The following is a 17,127-nucleotide window of genomic DNA, read 5'->3' on the forward strand; positions in this document are numbered from 1 at the left end:
CACAGCGCCACCCGCAACACTATACTCTGCTTAGAATAATAGATTTTAAGAGTGAGAAGGCACCACAGGGTAACTGATTCCTGCACTGGTCACTTCCAACTTCCAACGCAGGGAGGACCACGAGTTTCCCATCCCTGACGTAGACACACACACAGACTTTGTAGCAGCATTTTCTTTCTTTGTCTTTAGGGGTCATCCTTGAAACTCTGCTCCCTGTGCTGCTTTTCTCAGTCCTCCTCAGCCTGCTGCTGTTCTATTTCTGGAGGAAAAGGTGAGCAAGCTCAGTATCGCAGGCTTCCGCTGCACAGCATTATTGACCCCAGCGGGGGGGGGGGGGGGAGAGCATCAGGGCCGCAGTAACCTGAATCCGGAGGCACAAAGGAAAAGAAAACAAGCTGCGTTTATCGGCTTGTATTTTCCCCCTGACGCATTTCCTCTGCAGGGTGGGGGGCAAAGGGCCAGGCAGTGCACTGAAGTCTTCTCTCCAGCTACAGAAAATCGTAAGAGTGCAAGAAGAATCCTCCTGGATCCGGCCAGTGGCCCATCTAGTCCAGCATTCTGTTCCCACTGTAATAAACAAAACCTGCCCTTATTCCCTTATGGGGGACACAAGAGCCCTTATAGAGTCCTTTGTAGGTTCTCCATCGGTAGGAGAAAATAACAGAGGCCAACCAGAGAATATTGAGAAGCAAAGCAGCTCGTAAGCCTGATCTTTATTGAACTGTTGCAACAGGGTGCTCCCCTCACACGCAGGAGGCCGGAGGACGACCCAGAACCAAGGTGTGCCTGCCCTTATATAGACATTTTAAATTCCCTGCCCTGGAGCTCAAGACCACCCCCCACAAACATCATACCTACATCACAGAAAAGGTGGTCTACAACAGAAATTTGAACGTTGCTGTTTTTCCTGTGTGCCAGGTTATCTGATAATGCCTTATCTGATTGCCTTTCCCGGTAGTCTGGCCATTCCTTTGAGATGGTGATTTCCCAATTCCTGAGACAATGAGAAGGTTCCCTCACCCCCCTCCCTCCTTGCAGAGAAAACATTTGGTCAGTTTGGGAGTCAAAATGGTTTCAGGGCAGTCTTCCTGTGCTGCTCCAGACATGTGGTCCACATATCTATTTATGTGCTTGGTTGGTACATTCATGAACATTTATTATATACCGTATTTTTCGCTCTATAGGACGCACTTTTCCCCCTCCAAAAATTAAGCGAAAAATACAGTATATAAGACCTTAAATTTTTTATTTCACCACAGTGGCCAATCAAATGCCTATTGGAAACCAATAAGTAGGACCCGAACGTAAGAGCCCTCTCCCCTCCTGGTATTCAGAAGTCTCCAACCGTGGAGGCAAAGCGTAGCCGTCATTTATATAGGAACCATGTTAGCCCCGTCCTCCATGAGTTAATCCAATCCTCTTTTAAAGTTTACCATTTTGGTGGTCATCACTGCCTCCGGTGGCAGGGAGTTCCATAGTTTGACAGTGCCCTGCATGAAGAAGTACTTTTCTTTTATATGTCCTGAATCTTCCAACATTTAGCTTCCTTGGATGGTCACGAGTTCTAGTGTCATGAGAGAAGAGACAAATTTCTCTGTGTGTGGATTTCTCACAGGCCCTTGGGTGACGCAGTAATTTCCAAATCACCACAGCTCTGCTTATGGACAAAGGGCCTTTGGTCTAGCACCGTGGCTCCCCCAGTGGGAGGTTCGGGTACTGCAGGCTTCAGTTCTATAGTGCCCTGTCAGGCGTTCTGATTAGAGATTATTATTTTTGGAAGGGGGGAGACCACTAGGGTCGCCATATTTTGAAGAACAAAAACGTGGACGCTATGACGACTCTCATTTTAAATACTAAATGTAGGCTATAGAAGCTGTGATATATTGCTGAGAGGGACGGGCCAGATTTTGGTTTGATGAGGCCCTAAGCTACTGAAGGTAATGGGGCCCTTTATATGTCCAACTGTCCTTTGTCAACAACAATGTGTCGCTGTTTTGTGTGTTGAATATACACTATATGGTAATTTATGGACCTAATAGGTATCTAAAGCCTTTTGCACATAACAAAATATGTACATCACAGGAGCCTACACAAAACAAAACACTGTTGCTGTATGTAGGTTTTATTTTATTTGTTTTTTATCTTATATTTTCGAAATCTACATCCAGGTTTTTTTCCTTTACATTTTTTGGGGGCCCCCAAGAGAGTGGGGCCCTAAGCTACAGCTTGTTTAGCTTATACAGTACATAAATCTTGCACCGGGGGGGGGGGGGGGCGGAGAAGAGAAGAGGTAAGCAAATCTTCAGCCACCAGTCTATGTCTCATCCAGAAAGACATTTTGGCAAACTTTACAAAAATCCACCCGGACCGAAATTTTACCTCTGAAAAAGAGGACGTGTCCTGGGAAAAGAGGACAGATGGCAACCCTGCCACTGACAGACGTTGCTTAGTTTTCTGTCTCCTTTGCAGGACGAAGAATGTCTTGGAGAAACAGAAAGCAGATATGGGACTGCCTGGGTGAGGATGAAGGGGTATGGGGTGCATGGATGTAGCCAGGATTTATTTTTTGGGGGGGCAGGCTTTATTGGGGGGCAGAACCGAGTTATCTGCAACACAATTGCTCAGTTATTTACGTATTGCCTGCTTAAACTTTGAGATTTAAAGAGAGAACCGTTCCATCTTTTCCTCCCCTGTAGAGCCCTGGACTCTGTGCCTGTGTTGGCTTTCCCAGCTTACTGCCACGAGCGCTTCTCCAACAGTGGCTTTGGTTTTGCAGAGGAATACCAGGTACAAGGTTGCCGTGGCGTCTGTAGCTCGGTGGGCAGAGCACCCGCTTTGCACGCACAAGGTCCTGGGTTCGATCCCCGGCGTCGCCAGGCAGGGCTGGGGAAGAAAGGCTCTTGTCCCAAGCCCTGAAGAGCTGCTGCCAGCCAGTGTAGACATTATTGAGCTAGGTGGACCAGTGGTCTGATTGAGTATAAGCCATTTACATTCCTATGATACGCTTATTTAAAATTAAATCGCAGCGAAAATACTCTGCCATCCTTGTTTTAGATTGAAAAGGGTATTCCAGAAATTAAGAATAAAGCCGATTTTAAAGTACCCTACCAACGTAGCATTAAGCGTCTTCCAGACAGTGCTTTTTTTGTATTTCTATTATTTTTATTGAATCTATTTGTTGATTTGCTTCAAGAAGATCTTTAAAAACTGAATATAAATCCCAGCTTTCACAACAAACATTACTCTTGTGTGTCCTTTCCCTCTTGTTTCTTTTACTAATTAAATGAGAGCTGTTGCCAGATATAAGAGATCCCGGACCCTATTCAGCCACTCTTTTAAATATTTCAGCCGTCGTTCTGTTTTAAATACTTTACATATCCACTATTTAAATACTTTAAATATCCACTATTTTAAATGCTTCAGCTGCATTCTTTTTTTGTCAGAATTTTTATATACTGCTTATATACATTTTGAGAAACAGAGAAGAACCTTTGGGTTCGTGCTTTGCTGAAGGAGTCGCCTTGTTTCGTAGCTCTCTGCACCTCTTGTTTCACCATTTCTCTTTTCCTTGCCCCCACAACAGCAGCTGCAGGACGTGGGGACAGGACAGCCCCAGAGCGTGGCAGAGCGGCCTGAAAATCAAGTCAAGAATCGCTACAGCAACGTTCTGCCATGTCAGTTTTGTTCCCCCTGCCCTGTTTTTTCCTTTGTCGGTTGCGCTTAGCAAAAGGAGTCTGCTTTAATTTTGAACATCTCACTACGGAGCGGTGGTTTCAGATATAACCTCAAAAGACCAGAGATTCAAGCAGGAGGAGGTGGGAGGGGTCTGTCATTGGTGCTTGAGAGTCACCTGACCCTTGACCCAGAATTCTTGGGTAAGGCAGGCTTTGGCTCAGATCAATGAACTTATTTGGAAAACTTCTAGCCTCATTCCCCACTACTTCAGATAATGTTTTCTGGCAATGGGAGGGATGCGCATTGACCCTTGAGGGCTGGATTTCTTCCTGCGTCTGCCACTTTCTGACCCCCATTTGATATAAAAATTATTTGGCATACATAGTCCGTCCCCCCATTTTTTCCTTCACAACAACCCTGTGAGGTAGGCTAGGCCCAGAGAAAGGGAGCTTTTTGACTGAGTGGGGATTTGAACCCTAGTCTGACGCTCTGACCACCACAACACACTGCCTCTGCTGCTCAACTTTATTCCTGCCACTTTTCAGTTATGTAAATCCATATTTGGTGCTGCTTTAATTTCAGTTTTATCCATTTATCAGCTCACCATCTCTGCTTTTACTTTTAACCCCTTTGGTTCCTTCTCTGCAGATGACCACTCGCGAGTTCAGCTCACCGTCAAATCCGGAGACCCCAACTCAGATTACATCAATGCAAGCTACATGCCTGTGAGTCCCACCCCGGCTGCATTTTTGTGTGAGATGTGGTTTGGGACCCTTTGTGATTCACCCTTGACAAAAACTTTATAACTTAGGTTAAGCTTGGCATAGATTTGGGATTCTACTTTAGCACGGTATATTCTCAGCCCCCAATATATAATGCCAACTAGTCTCTAGTTTTCTCCCAGGGTTCATTAACCTCCCATTAATGAGCAACAATCTCATGGTTAGAGAGAGTCTGCTTTGACTTTGCACATCTCACTACAGAGTAACTTTGAGTACACTTATTCTCACTTTTTGTAGCTTGCTTTTAGACAAGCAATGGAAACTTTTTTATTTCAGCTAGCTTTTATGGGTTGCCATCCTTGTTTTGGCTCTTAGTGCTTTCTCTGTCATTTTAAGAGCTGGTTTCATTTTTTAATGACATGTTATTGCTGTTATACTAGGGGCTGCACACTTGCTTTCTTTGCCAGCCAGTCCCATCTATCCCCACCCAACCCCAACCACCCTTTGCCAAAGCCACCCAGCACCCACCATTCACCAAAAACAGCACCCCCTCCTCCCCTAAAGCTCACCAAACCTCTGTGTCCTGCCTGAGCTGCCCTCTCACTTGTCAGGGCTGTCTACCTGCCTGTCTCTGGTTCTGGTTCTGGTTCTCTCCTCTTCACCATCTGACATTGCTGTAAGGCCCAACAGCTCTGGGAACCCAGTTTCTCTTGTCTGTGGCAAAGCAAAGTGCAGCGTGACGACATTCTTGAATTGTTATTATATGTACAGATACTGCTTTACTTTTTGCTTAGCAGCCACCTTGAATAAATATACGGAAAGGCAAGGCATACAAATGACAAAAATCTGGGCAACACTTCTATTAGAACAGCTGAGGGCAGACTGAGCAGGAGCTGGAAGGGGTGGTATCCCCGCGTATGTGATAACTGGTGACTATTAATAGTATGTGAATGTGTGTGTGTGAACCACAGCTACCGTTGAAATGTGGCCTCCTTCAGCTTTCCACCACATAAAGTGGCTCTCAGTCTAAACAAGTTTTGCCACTCTTCGTTGTGACTTCATTGGATTTCCCATTGATTCCGTACTAAGGCAAATCTCGCTCTCTCTCTCTCCTTCCTCACTACTCGCTCCAGGGCTTTGAGAGGGAAAAGGAGTTCATAGCAGCCCAAGGCCCACTGCCTGGGACACTGTACGACTTCTGGCGCATGATATGGGAGCAGCAGATCGTGACCGTGGTCATGCTCACTAACTGCGCCGAGAACGGACGGGTGAGAATTGTGCCGTTTGGCTGGGAGTCAGGAAACCCCTTGAACAATGTTCTGCCTCTTGGGGGTGCCCATTGGGGGATGTGTGTGGCGCTGTGGTGTAAAGCACTGAGCCTCTTGGGCTTGCCGATCAGAAGGTTGGTGGTTTGAATCCCCACAATGGGGTGAGCTCCCATTGCTCTGTCCCAGCTCCTGCCAACCTAGCAGTTTGAAAGCACACCAGTGCAAGTAGAGAAATAGGTACTGCTGCAGCAGGAAGGTAGACAGCGTTTCCGTGCACTCTGGTTTCTGTCACGGTGTCCCGTTGCGCCAGAAGCGGTTTAGTCATGCTGGCCACATGATCCAGAAAACTGTCTGTGGACAAACACCAGCTCTATTGGCCTGAAAGCGAGATGAGTGCCGCACCCCATAGTCACCTTTGACTGGACTTAACCGTCCAGGGGTCCTTTACCTTTTACCTTTACTTGCCCATTCAAAAGGGGCAAGCCATCTAGGGCTGAACAAAATATTATCTACTTTGGGGGGGGGTTCAAAACTAGTTTTTTCAGTGGGATAGAAATCCCCCCTCCACAATACCTGTGAGATTGATGGCTTCTTCTTCCTTAATCCTCTTCAGTGCCATCGTTTCCCCTCTTTCTTTTCTCCTTTATGAATTAGTTGCTTGAGTGATCCCACCCCTTCAGGATGAGGCCATGATGCTAAGCAGCCAATTCGATGGTAGGTTGTCTTTTGAGGGCAACTTACAGAAATAAGCAAATCTTTCTTTTCTCCTCCCTAGAAGTGATGGATATTTTTCAATGTTTGTAAAATGCAGCAGATAGTATCAGGCAGGGAGCAGAAGTGTGGAGCTCATTCCAAAGAACTTGCGACTCCCCAGCTGCTGTGAGGAGGGTGTAGATGTAGACCTGGTCTTCAGGACCCTTGATCTGCAACAGCCCAACCAAAACCTGACCAAAGTTTGACAGTTGCTCCGCTCTTCCACAAGGCCAGTCCTTCCACTAACGTTCTTGGCTCTCCCCTTGCCTCTTCCCCAACCTTCTTCTGGTCAGGTGAAATGTGAACGCTACTGGCCTCTGGACTACACACCCTGCACCTACGACAACATCACAGTGTCCGTCGTCACAGAGACAATCCTCCCTGATTGGACCATCCGGGATTTCACTATCAAGCAGGTGACAGAGCGGGGATCAGGACTTCCTCCCCCGGCGTTCCATCCAAATGGTTTCTGCCAGAATAACTGCCCTGTGAAGCGATATTTATCCAACTGCTTTATCATTGCAACTGAGGCTGTTGCCAATTCCGCAGTCTCTTTTCTCCAGCTTTTGACACCTGAGTGGTAGATTTTTGAGACCCACTCTGTTCTTGTTTTCTTAGTTTTCTGATCTTTAGTGTTGTATTTTAAATTGCTGGGGCACATCCTGGGACCTTAGGGTGACGATTGGGAAGTGAATCAAATTGTTATTGTTTAATAATAACGGTGATGATGATAAATAATAATGGTGACGATAATCGTGATGATGATAATGGTACTGGTTGTCATAATTTTAATTAAAGATATCCCTTTAGAAATGATAATAATGAAATAATCCTTCTAATTGTGAACTCAACAAAATAAAAGGGAGTCACTGAGAGACAAGAGGGAAGTAATCAGTGGCGGAGCTCCAAGCTCCGATGGGGGGGGCAGAGAGTAGGCAGGGGCGAGGCTGGCGTGTGTCCTGGGGGGCATGGCGCGTGTCCTGTGGGCATAGCACACTGCTTGCAGGGGTGTGGTGCGTGTCCCGGGGGCGTGGCGCAACACCCACAGGGGCGTAGGGCGCCGCCTGCGGGGGCATGGCACCCAGGGCTGGAGGGGGCAGCCACAATAGCACCCCACTGGGATTGTGCCGTCGTGTGCTCCCCCCGCACTCCTGTTCCTCCGCCAGTGGAAGTAATCCCAAGGCATGCATAAGCCAAAAATACCCTTTAAAACACTGGGGGATGGGCAGCCTTATAAAACCCAAACAATTTCTAGTTGAAAAACAGTAATAGTAATAATAATAATGATGATGATGATGATAATAATATACCAACCTACATCCAAAGATCTCAGGGTGGTTTACAAGATAAAAATACAGAAAAAAGCCGGAAATTGAGGGCAAGTGGGAGAAGAAGGGGCGTTTGAGCACCTTGCAAGGAACCCATGACTGACTTGCTGGAACCCTGAGTGAGAGCACTACTATTAGGAAGTGTCACGAGCCACTGGGATGTGTGGACAACTGTTACCTTGTGTGGTGCAGGTGGCAGGTTCTGTACCCTCAGGGACCCCAGGCTGACTCTGCCCACCTAGATGGGTTATATGGTGTTTCTGGGCAGGATATGAGAGAGGCTTCCTGATCTTGAGCCACAAGATCTTCCTGAATTCTGTTGTGCAGTCCTGTATATTGGGTTGTTTTTGGCCCTGATCCCAGCTTGATCCTAGATCCTGCTTCCTGAAGTTCATCCTCCGGTTGTAGTTTACTCTTCTATCTCAACTGCTGGCTCGTCCCACAGAACCTGATTCCCACCTCCTGGCCCAGCCCTGACAGCGGGCGAGGAAGGTACGCTGCAACATTTTGTTGCAGGTCCCACTTTGTTATCTCAGACACTATGCTCAAGTGGTTGGGTTTGGGAGCGGAACAGAGCCACTTCAAAATAAACTACAAACGCCCTCGGTATACAGAATCCTAGAAGTTTGGAAATAAAAACAAACGAAAACTCTTCCCCCTCCCCCCCATCACCACATGGTGTGACAAGGACCTGAGAGCTTCCACAGCTTTCAGGATGTTGAGGTGCCAATTGGAAAGAAACGGAGGTGAAACCCAGGGGTGGCTCTGAAGAAAGCGCTTGAATTGTGTGTGTGTCCCAACAGGTGAACCTATCCGAGGTCCACCTGGCCAGGCATTACCACTACACGTCGTGGCCGGACCATGGGGTGCCCAAAATCACAAGCACCATCCTTCACTTCCGAGACCTCGTGAGGGCCCACATAGAGGAGCACAGAGGCGCTGGGCCAGCTCTGGTACACTGCAGGTAAACCCAAGAGGAGGGGAAGAGAGGATCGGGGCAGGGGAGAGCCAGGGAGAAGTGTAACCCACAGGTTCTGTGGACTGAGGCTGCGGAGGGACCACAAACGGCAGAGCCACTTCAACCCAAAGTGGCTTAACTATCCATAACGCCTCTTCCCAGGGAATTCTGGGAATTGTGGCTCTGGGAGGGGAATAGGGAGTCTCCTAGCAACTCCCAGCACCCTTAACGAACTACAGCTCCCAGAATTCTTTGGGGGCAGCTGTGACTCTTTGAAGTGGCATCATAGCGCTATAAATGTGTCGTGTGAATGTGGCCTTGGTCTTGGTTGACTCTGTCCTCTCCTTCCCTCTCCCACCTCTCCAGCGCAGGTGTTGGCCGGACGGGGACGTTCATCTCCCTGGACTCCCTGCTGTGCCAAGCCCAGGTCACGGGGGAGCTTGGAGTCTTCTCCTTCGTTCGGAAGCTGAGGATGAATCGTCCGCTCATGATTCAGACTGAGGTGAGAGGCTTGGAATATGTTGTTACGTGAAGCAGATCTGTCCTGAACAAGCAGTTCAAAAGCACACCAGTGCAAGTAAATAAATAGGTACCACTGCGGTGGGAAGGTAAACAGCGTTTCCATGCGCTCTGGTTTCCATCACGGTTTCCCGTTGTGCCAGAAGTGGTTTAGTCATGTTGGCCGCATTACCCGGAAAGCTGTCTGTGGACAATGCCAGCTCCCTTGGCCTGAAAAGCGAGATGAGCGCCGCAACCCCATAGTCACCTTTGACTAGACTTAACCTTTTACCTTTAGTTACTAAACAGCTTCCCTCTGGCTCTCTTTGGAGACTTCAGTTCTCTGTTAAATGACTTAAGAGGAGGCAGGCAAACATCTAGGCCATCCATCACATCTGAAAGAAGGAGCACGACCTATTGATTGGGGGCCTCTGGTTGACCCCTGTGAGGGCAGGATGTTGGACTAGATGGGCCATGGGCCTCATCCAGCAGGGCTCTTTTTGACATAAGAAGTGCTTAAAGCTGCCCTGACAGCGCTGAATCTTCCTGAGCTATATATGTGACAAAGCAAGTTGAAATTCTGTCCTTCTGGCAGTGCTCTAATCCCACAGACCCTTAACACCTCTTTTCTCCGTAGTCCCAGTTCGTCTTTCTTCACCAATGTCTCCTGGACGCCCTCCAGCCTCCTGCTCAGAGCGACAGTGAGAAGACAGAGCACACGGCAGTGTATGAAAACACCTGGGCCCTGCAAAGCTATGAGGTCTCCCGGGTGTGACAGCCTGTCTTCTTTGGCCATCGTCCCGGCAAGCGCCCAGGAGGTCCATGTGCCCAAGGGGAAACCACAGCAGACTTTGGGATGGGCTTCCCTAGGGAGGGAGAGGCTGGTTCCTAGAGGAGATGCAGACTCACTTGCGATCCCTTCCCCAGCCCAGTTTTGACATGATTGTGCCAGCCAGCTGAGGAAGTGATGAGGGGTGTGTGTGTGTGTGTGTGTGTGTGTGTGTGTCTCCCCACCCCCTTCTCTCTTTGTGGGTTGGAAGTTAAATTGCACGCGTTGTATCTGTCGGGAACATACGAAATGGAAATGTGGATCTTAGGATTGAGAAGCTGAGAGGAGCCTAAATGGACAGATTTGCTCTTGCAGTGAGCGACCTGTCCTTTGGCTTTATGGGTGAAAGGCAGGTACGGAATTTTACAAATAAAATGAAATAACCGATCAGCACGCATATATCTGATGATACAACTGTGCTAGCTCTTCTGTAGCCGCTCTGGAGGCAAATGGTAGCTTCAAGTGTGTGGGGGGTGATTTTTGGTGGGGGAACATAATGGGGGACTGGGACAAGCCCCCCTTTTCCCCACTGCACCGCTCTAACAGCCCATCTCAGGCTTCCCAAGGTAAGGAGAAGTAGAGGAGGATTCAAAGGTGTGCTTAATGTCACCTCTGGATTGACCAGGGGTTAAAGTGGGTGGGGGAGAGCGAAAGAAGATGCATCTAGCAAATGAAATTAGCAGGATCTATCATGAAGAAACTTATAATGAGCTTAATCAAAAGCAGGGAAGCCTCCAGCAGCGTAGAGAGCAAACAATGGGCGGTGATTGGCAACCACTTGTCTTATCTATAGGAAGGCAAACCCACTTAGCTCAGTTGGTTAGAGCATGGCGCTGATAATGCCAAGGTTGCAGGTTCAATCCCTGTAAGGGCCAGCTGCATATTCCTGCGTTGCAGGGGTGTGTGTGTGGACTAGATGATCCCTAGGGTCCCTTCAAATTCTATTATTCACCCCAAGAAGAAACAAATTCAACTTTGTCTATAAGTCCACAGCATTGGACTTGAGAGCCAGTGTGGTGGAGGGGTTAGTGTGTCGGACTATGACCTGGGAAACCAGGCTTCAAATCTCCACTCACTGGGTGGCCTTGGGCTGTCCACTGCCTCTCAGCCTAACCTGCCTCACATGGTTGTTGTGAGGATGAAATGAGGAGGAAGGAAACCATGTACTCCACCTTGAGCTCCTTGGAGGAAAAGCGAAAAATGAATGCAATAAATAAATAAAAGATAAAATTGACTAAACCACAAGCAGATTAAGTGGCCTGCATGTTTGTTGCATATTGACGGTATGGTGATGAAATCCACTGTAGTGTTTACAGGAAGAATCTTTGGTTCAGGAGCCTTTGGTTCAGCCATGAATCTCACTGGGCCTGCGCCATCTCACGCCCACTGTTTTGTCCAAGCTGAACCTACGTACCTCCCAGGGTTGTTGTGAAGATATATTGAGTAGGGGGGTGGGAATGCCATTCACAAAGTAATGAAACAAAAGCAGAAGGAATTGGAGAGGATGAAATTCTTTCCCTGTTTTCAAAAGATTTCTTGTATCATCCCAGAGAGGCAATTCTCATTTGCCGTAGGAGTGCAGATTCACACAAGCCCTGTGCAGAAATCCCCACAACAACCCGAGCCAAGATGAGGATGGCAACAGCTCGCCCACATGATTTCCAAGGACAGGTCATACAAAGGGTGTTGGTGCAAATTCAGTATGAAAATCCTCAGTAGATAAAACCTCATGGCTTCTGGTATTCCAGATGCCTCGTCTTCTCAAGCTCATGCCTTGAAGCCCTGTCAGTTTCCCTCCCATCACAAATGTCAACAGCCTCTCTCTTCCTGGACTTACAAGTCATTGTTTATACAAATTAGGGCTGTTGCCAAACCGAAGAAATTTTACAAATGGACACCCCACTGATTGTAGACTTTGCTGGAGGTGTAGGATTGCAGCCACAGCTGGATCACTGTGTGCATTTGGGTCAGCTAATCAGTTGATTAAATCTACATTGATTTGCGTATGAGTAAGCCAATACCACAGGGGGAGCGTAATTCTGATTTATTTTGGGGTTTTTAGATGGTTTATCTGAATCCACTTATGAATCACTTCCCATAAAAGATCTCAAAACAATTTCACAGCAAAAACAATCTGCAATGAAAAACAATTCCATATGTAAAAACAAAAAGGATGGATGGATGGATGGATGGATGGATGGATGGATGGATGGATGGAGTATAATTTATTATACGGTTAAAAATGAGCATACTCTATTTAATACAACAAATACTAATGTGGATAAAATAGAGAGAAATAAAATGGTATGTAAACAAAACTGAAGATTTAATAACTTGAAAAAGAGATAGAAAGTCTATGTAGACCCAGTAGGCAAGAATGACTGATGTATTTCGTACGTTGTCGTGTAAAATTTTGCAACTCATGCTGTAATCTTTGGTTTTCCATCTTCTAGAAGTAAACTGGACAGCTCCAAACTAGAACTTCTGGGCATTCTTCTAAGAAATGGGGCAATGGTCTTGTACGAGCATCTTGGTAATTTTTGTTGTTGTTTAGTCGTTTAGTCGTGTCCGACTCTTTGTGACCCCATGGACCAGAGCACGCCAGGCACTCCTGACTTCCACTGCCTCCCGCAGTTTGGTCAAACTCATGCTGGTAGCTTCAAGAACACTGTCCAACCATCTCGTCCTCTGTCATCCCCTTCTCCTTGTGCGAAAGTCCTTGTGTGAGAAAGTCCCCTTCTTTCCCAACATCATGGTCTTTTACAGAGAGTCTTCTCTTCTCAAGAGGTGGTCAAAGTATTGGAGCCTCAGCTTCAGGACCTGTCCTTCCAGTGAGCGCTCAGGGCTGATTTCCTTCAGAATGGATAGGTCTGATCTTCTTGCAGTCCATGGGACTCTTAAGAGTCTCCTCCAGCACCATAATTCAAAAGCATCAATTCTTTGGCGATGGGGAATCATAAAAGGACATGGTCTGTGGTCTCTATCTCTCCATCATTACAAGGGAAGGGCTGTAAAAGGCCTGTTGGGAAAGGAAGGCCTTCAACGGGTGCCAAAAGGGCAATAGGGGCAGCGTGCCTGCCTGGTGCTTCATGGGAGGGACTTCCAAAGGGTGGGTACCACCAAGCTAGAAGCCCAGTTCTGCTGGGCTGCTCCCCATAGACTACCTTTGTGAATGTGAGAGAGAAAGGGCAGCTCTTATCCTAAAACAGCTGGAGAACCTTTTTGGTCCTGGGGGGCAGATCATTCTCAGGCCCCATCCCTTGGGCCAGCTTAGGCAGACAGGTGCAACCGGCATGACGTTGCGTGATGGATAGGCGGGCCATGATGCCCACCTGTCAAAATTCATTGCACAGGGTTCCCAGGCACCCAACAGCCAGCTAGGTAGGGGCATTGCCAGCACAAGGGGCATTGCCAGCCCTATGGCTGGTGCTATGGGAAATGCTGAGCATAGGGCTGGCAAAGCACTTCTTTTTTCCCCTTCCCATGTGGGGAAATAAGGGACAGGAGGCTACATTTTACAGGCAGGGCTAGGTGAAGGAGAAGTCGTAGATATCCTTTGCTCAGTCGATGTCTTTTTATTATTGATTGATTCATTGATTGGAGCTGCTTGCTTCGACTGCAACTCTTTGTTGCCTGCAGGGAACAGGCACACACAGCCAAACTGAGCCAGATTTAATCTCCCACCTCGATCATCAACTGTCAAGCAATGAGAGAGAGCTAGGGTTAAGTCCTGCTGCTTCAACTACATGTGCCTGTTCCCTGTAGGCAACAAACAGCTGCGTCCAAAGCAAGCAGCCCCCCAGCCGGCACAGAAAGGAACCTTGAACTGCCACAAGATGGTGGGCAAGCAACTGCAGTTTGGGGGAAATAGCCCCAGAGACAAATCTGGATCCCCTTTCAGGCCAGGTGGGCTAAGGGTTCCCACTCCTGTTCTGAAACAATGACTTCCACCTACTATTCCTGTTATGCCAGTGTGGTGTAGTGGTTAAGAGCGGTGGACTCGTAATCTGGGGAACCGGGTTCGCGTCTCCGCTCCTCCACATGCAGCTGCTGGGTGACCTTGGCTAGTCACACTTCTCTGAAGTCTCTCAGCCCCACTCACCTCACAGAGTGTTTGTTGTGGGGAAGGAAGGGGAAGGAGATTGTTAGCCACTTTGAGACTCCTTCGGGTAGTGATAAAGCGGGATATCAAATCCAAACTCTTCTTCTTCTTCATTGATTTTATTTTTTTAAAAAATCACATGCAATCCAATTAACCAGCGAATCTGTTTTAGTCTATTATAATATTTTTATTAATCTAACCCATTAGATGACACAGCTCTAAAATAGAAAACATGCTGGTACATTTGTGTGTGTTTATGTGTGTGTGTTTGTGTGCACATAGATAGCTGTTTTGTGCTGCAGCAGACTAGCACCTTTACCCTTCCCGCATATATTAAGACACAACAAGTTACAGAGTTTAAACAAACACATTAGGCAGCATGTGAGTCAATGACGGCTGGGCCATGAATTACTTACTTTCAGTGGGTTGCGCGAGAAGCAGTGAAAACATAATTTCCCATGCTGCCAGCAAGCCCAGGTGCTTGAGGTATACAGAAAGCTGGTCTTCATTTCTCTCCCCAAACACTCCTCTCCCTGCTCTCTGCCCCCCCCCCCCACGCTCCTAAAGCCCCTCTTCACCCAGTTAGACTGTGGGCATTTTAAAAACATCTCTCTTACCGAAAGATAAATTGGTTGAATCATCCCCCTCCCCTTTCATGGAAAGGACAGAGAATTATTTGGTTGCTGAGGCAACCTAAGTGTCAGCTCCCAAATGTTGCCATGGTGCTGTCAGATCTTTCCTCACTATTTTTTTATTTTATTTTTTACACATCAGGTCATGGCTCTTTGCAAACGACCACATCTGACTCTGGGCTGTAGCACGGCTAAAGGGATATGGGGGGGAGGCCAGCCAGGTGTCCAAGGGGCTCTCTCTAGATTGGTTGCTGAATGAAGTACGGTGGTGCCCGGCCAAGGATGCTGAGTTCCTTTGGGATGGAGGGTGAGGTCTAGGGACCCTGATGACTTGGGATGCTGAGGGTGAGAACCTAGAGTGGTGGTGAGGGTTAGAACTCATAGATGCAATTAGGCCCCAGAAGGTGCTGGAAGTCAGGGTTCTTAGACAGGAGAGGGGGGTGCTGGAAGCATGAATCCTGAATTCTTAGGAGGAGACACTAGGCCCCTCTACACTGGTGTGGTGGTGTGGTTTTTGTGGTTGTACTCTGCAACATTATACTTTTGTTTTTTTTAATGTATACTGTTTATATACCAAAATGTCTTTGACACAATAACTGCGCCTTAGTGGTGGATTGACACTGGACCATCCACACACTATTCTGCTTTGTTAGCATTGGGGAAACATTTCTTCTGCAATGCTTCCCCAATTTTACCATGATGGCATCATGGCCATCAAGGGGCGCTCTCTCTCTCTCTCTCTCTCTCTCTCTCTCTCTCTCTCTATATATATATATATATATATATATATATATATATATATGCACGCGCGTGCACACACACACACAGACAGACACACAAACAAAAGTGGGATATAAAATGAACTGCAACACATTTGTGGTATGAAAAGTTGCATGTTTTTAGAATGAAGCTATGGGGTGTTCACTGACTGGAAATGATCCAGGACGTTTGCCCTGAAGCTTTCGCAGAGGTCAATGGTGTGGCAAGACCTCCCGAAAGGAAAACCTTGCTTCAAGCGTGAAGGATCCGAGGATGCCTTGCACGAGGGACAGGGGGAATGTGCAGATGGGTTTTCGGTGCGGGGATCCAGACGGAGAGTGATTACCTGGCAGCCTAGAAGCTTGGAGGCGTCCTCGCTTTGGATTCCCCCAGAGCGCACAGAGTCTGGTGGCTGCTTCCCAGCAGGGGACTCTTCGCCACCAGGGACGCGCGCGTCGCGCTGGTGGCACAGTAAGTAGCAGAACTCGCTCTCTCCACAGGAGGGCACTCATGTCTCTCCTCTCTCACACGCACAATCTCACACAACCTCCCACACTGTGTCCACCCTCCAAACCATGCACACGCCTCTTCCATCTTCCTCTCCTTCATACAAGCGGCGCGCCCCTCCTTCTGTCGCCAAGAGCAACGCCGTCCTTCCTCTCCGTCTCCTCCTGCCTTTCCCAACCAGGTCTCGTAAGGTGCTTTTCTGTATACCCTGTGCTATAGTCACATTAAGAAATATGCTCCTTTCTCCCTCGCAGATGTGAATGACAAACCTCTTCACTTTGCCGAGAGCTCCGCGCACCCGCAACACTGACCCCCACCATAAGCCCATCATTCTACAACACACACGCACCTCAATATTTCTCTTTCTACACACACATACACATCCTCGTTAACTGACATTAATTCACAATTCTCCGGACATTATTTCACCGGACATTAATTCACCTGTGTATCTGATGCGTCCCAAACAGAATCCTAACCTTCCCCTGGCTCCACAGATTAGATTCCAGCCTACAATATAAACAATTTCCGGAGGCAATCACCCTCTGGGTGTTGCTGAATCTTCCCCGATTAGGTGACTTTCGCCGTGCAGTGCTTAGCAGCTCAAAATCTCCACCATTTGGTGAAGGGGGTGGGCATAGACCGACCCCCTTCCACAACTAGCCTGTCTTTTTAACCTACCTGGTGGTTGCTATGGCATGGTGGGTAAAGGGTGGCTTATAGGCGATCTTATAGCTCTCTGTCTCATGCACACATAGGAAAACTGCCTTATACTGAGATCCACTGGTTCATCCAGCGCGAGTATCCGTCACAGTGACTTGCAGCGGCTCTGCCGGGTTTCAGGCAGGGAGTTTTCCCCATCCCTACCTTGAACCCAAGACCTTCTGCATGCAAGGCAGATGCTCTCGCATCGAACTAGGGCCCTCCCCACATGCCGAGATGCACACAAACACACCTCTCGCATACGGACCGTATAGTGGCCGTATCTGCACCTCCTGCAACTTAAATCGCTTGCATGTTCCTCGCAAAGATCCCCTTTATCTGTGTGTTTAGGAGAGTATCCAGTGGATTTTTAAGCAGATCCCTGTTGCATTTG

The 17,127-nt window shown here is 47.8% G+C and overlaps 1 protein-coding gene across 2 annotated transcripts in view; it reads left to right on the forward strand.

Moving 5' to 3' along the window:
- PTPRH (protein tyrosine phosphatase receptor type H) overlaps window positions 1-12,506 on the forward strand; it is a 32,108-nt gene extending 19,602 nt beyond the window's left edge. The window contains exons 10-19 of one of the 2 annotated variants that reach the window (XM_077917101.1): window positions 190-271; window positions 2,470-2,517; window positions 2,697-2,787; window positions 3,584-3,674; window positions 4,324-4,400; window positions 5,531-5,665; window positions 6,712-6,834; window positions 8,550-8,710; window positions 9,071-9,206; window positions 9,840-12,506. In XM_077917101.1, the coding sequence (XP_077773227.1) occupies window positions 190-271; window positions 2,470-2,517; window positions 2,697-2,787; window positions 3,584-3,674; window positions 4,324-4,400; window positions 5,531-5,665; window positions 6,712-6,834; window positions 8,550-8,710; window positions 9,071-9,206; window positions 9,840-9,977 (1,082 nt within the window). In that variant the 3' untranslated portion in view covers window positions 9,978-12,506. The remainder of the gene's footprint in view (window positions 1-189; window positions 272-2,469; window positions 2,518-2,696; window positions 2,788-3,583; window positions 3,675-4,323; window positions 4,401-5,530; window positions 5,666-6,711; window positions 6,835-8,549; window positions 8,711-9,070; window positions 9,207-9,839) is intronic. The other variant, XM_077917102.1, reaches the window with a different exon arrangement.
- Window positions 12,507-17,127: the final 4,621 nt, after the last annotated feature.

This window comes from Podarcis muralis, chromosome 13 (assembly GCF_964188315.1).
Source record: "Podarcis muralis chromosome 13, rPodMur119.hap1.1, whole genome shotgun sequence".
Classification (NCBI taxonomy): Eukaryota; Metazoa; Chordata; class Lepidosauria; order Squamata; family Lacertidae; genus Podarcis; species Podarcis muralis.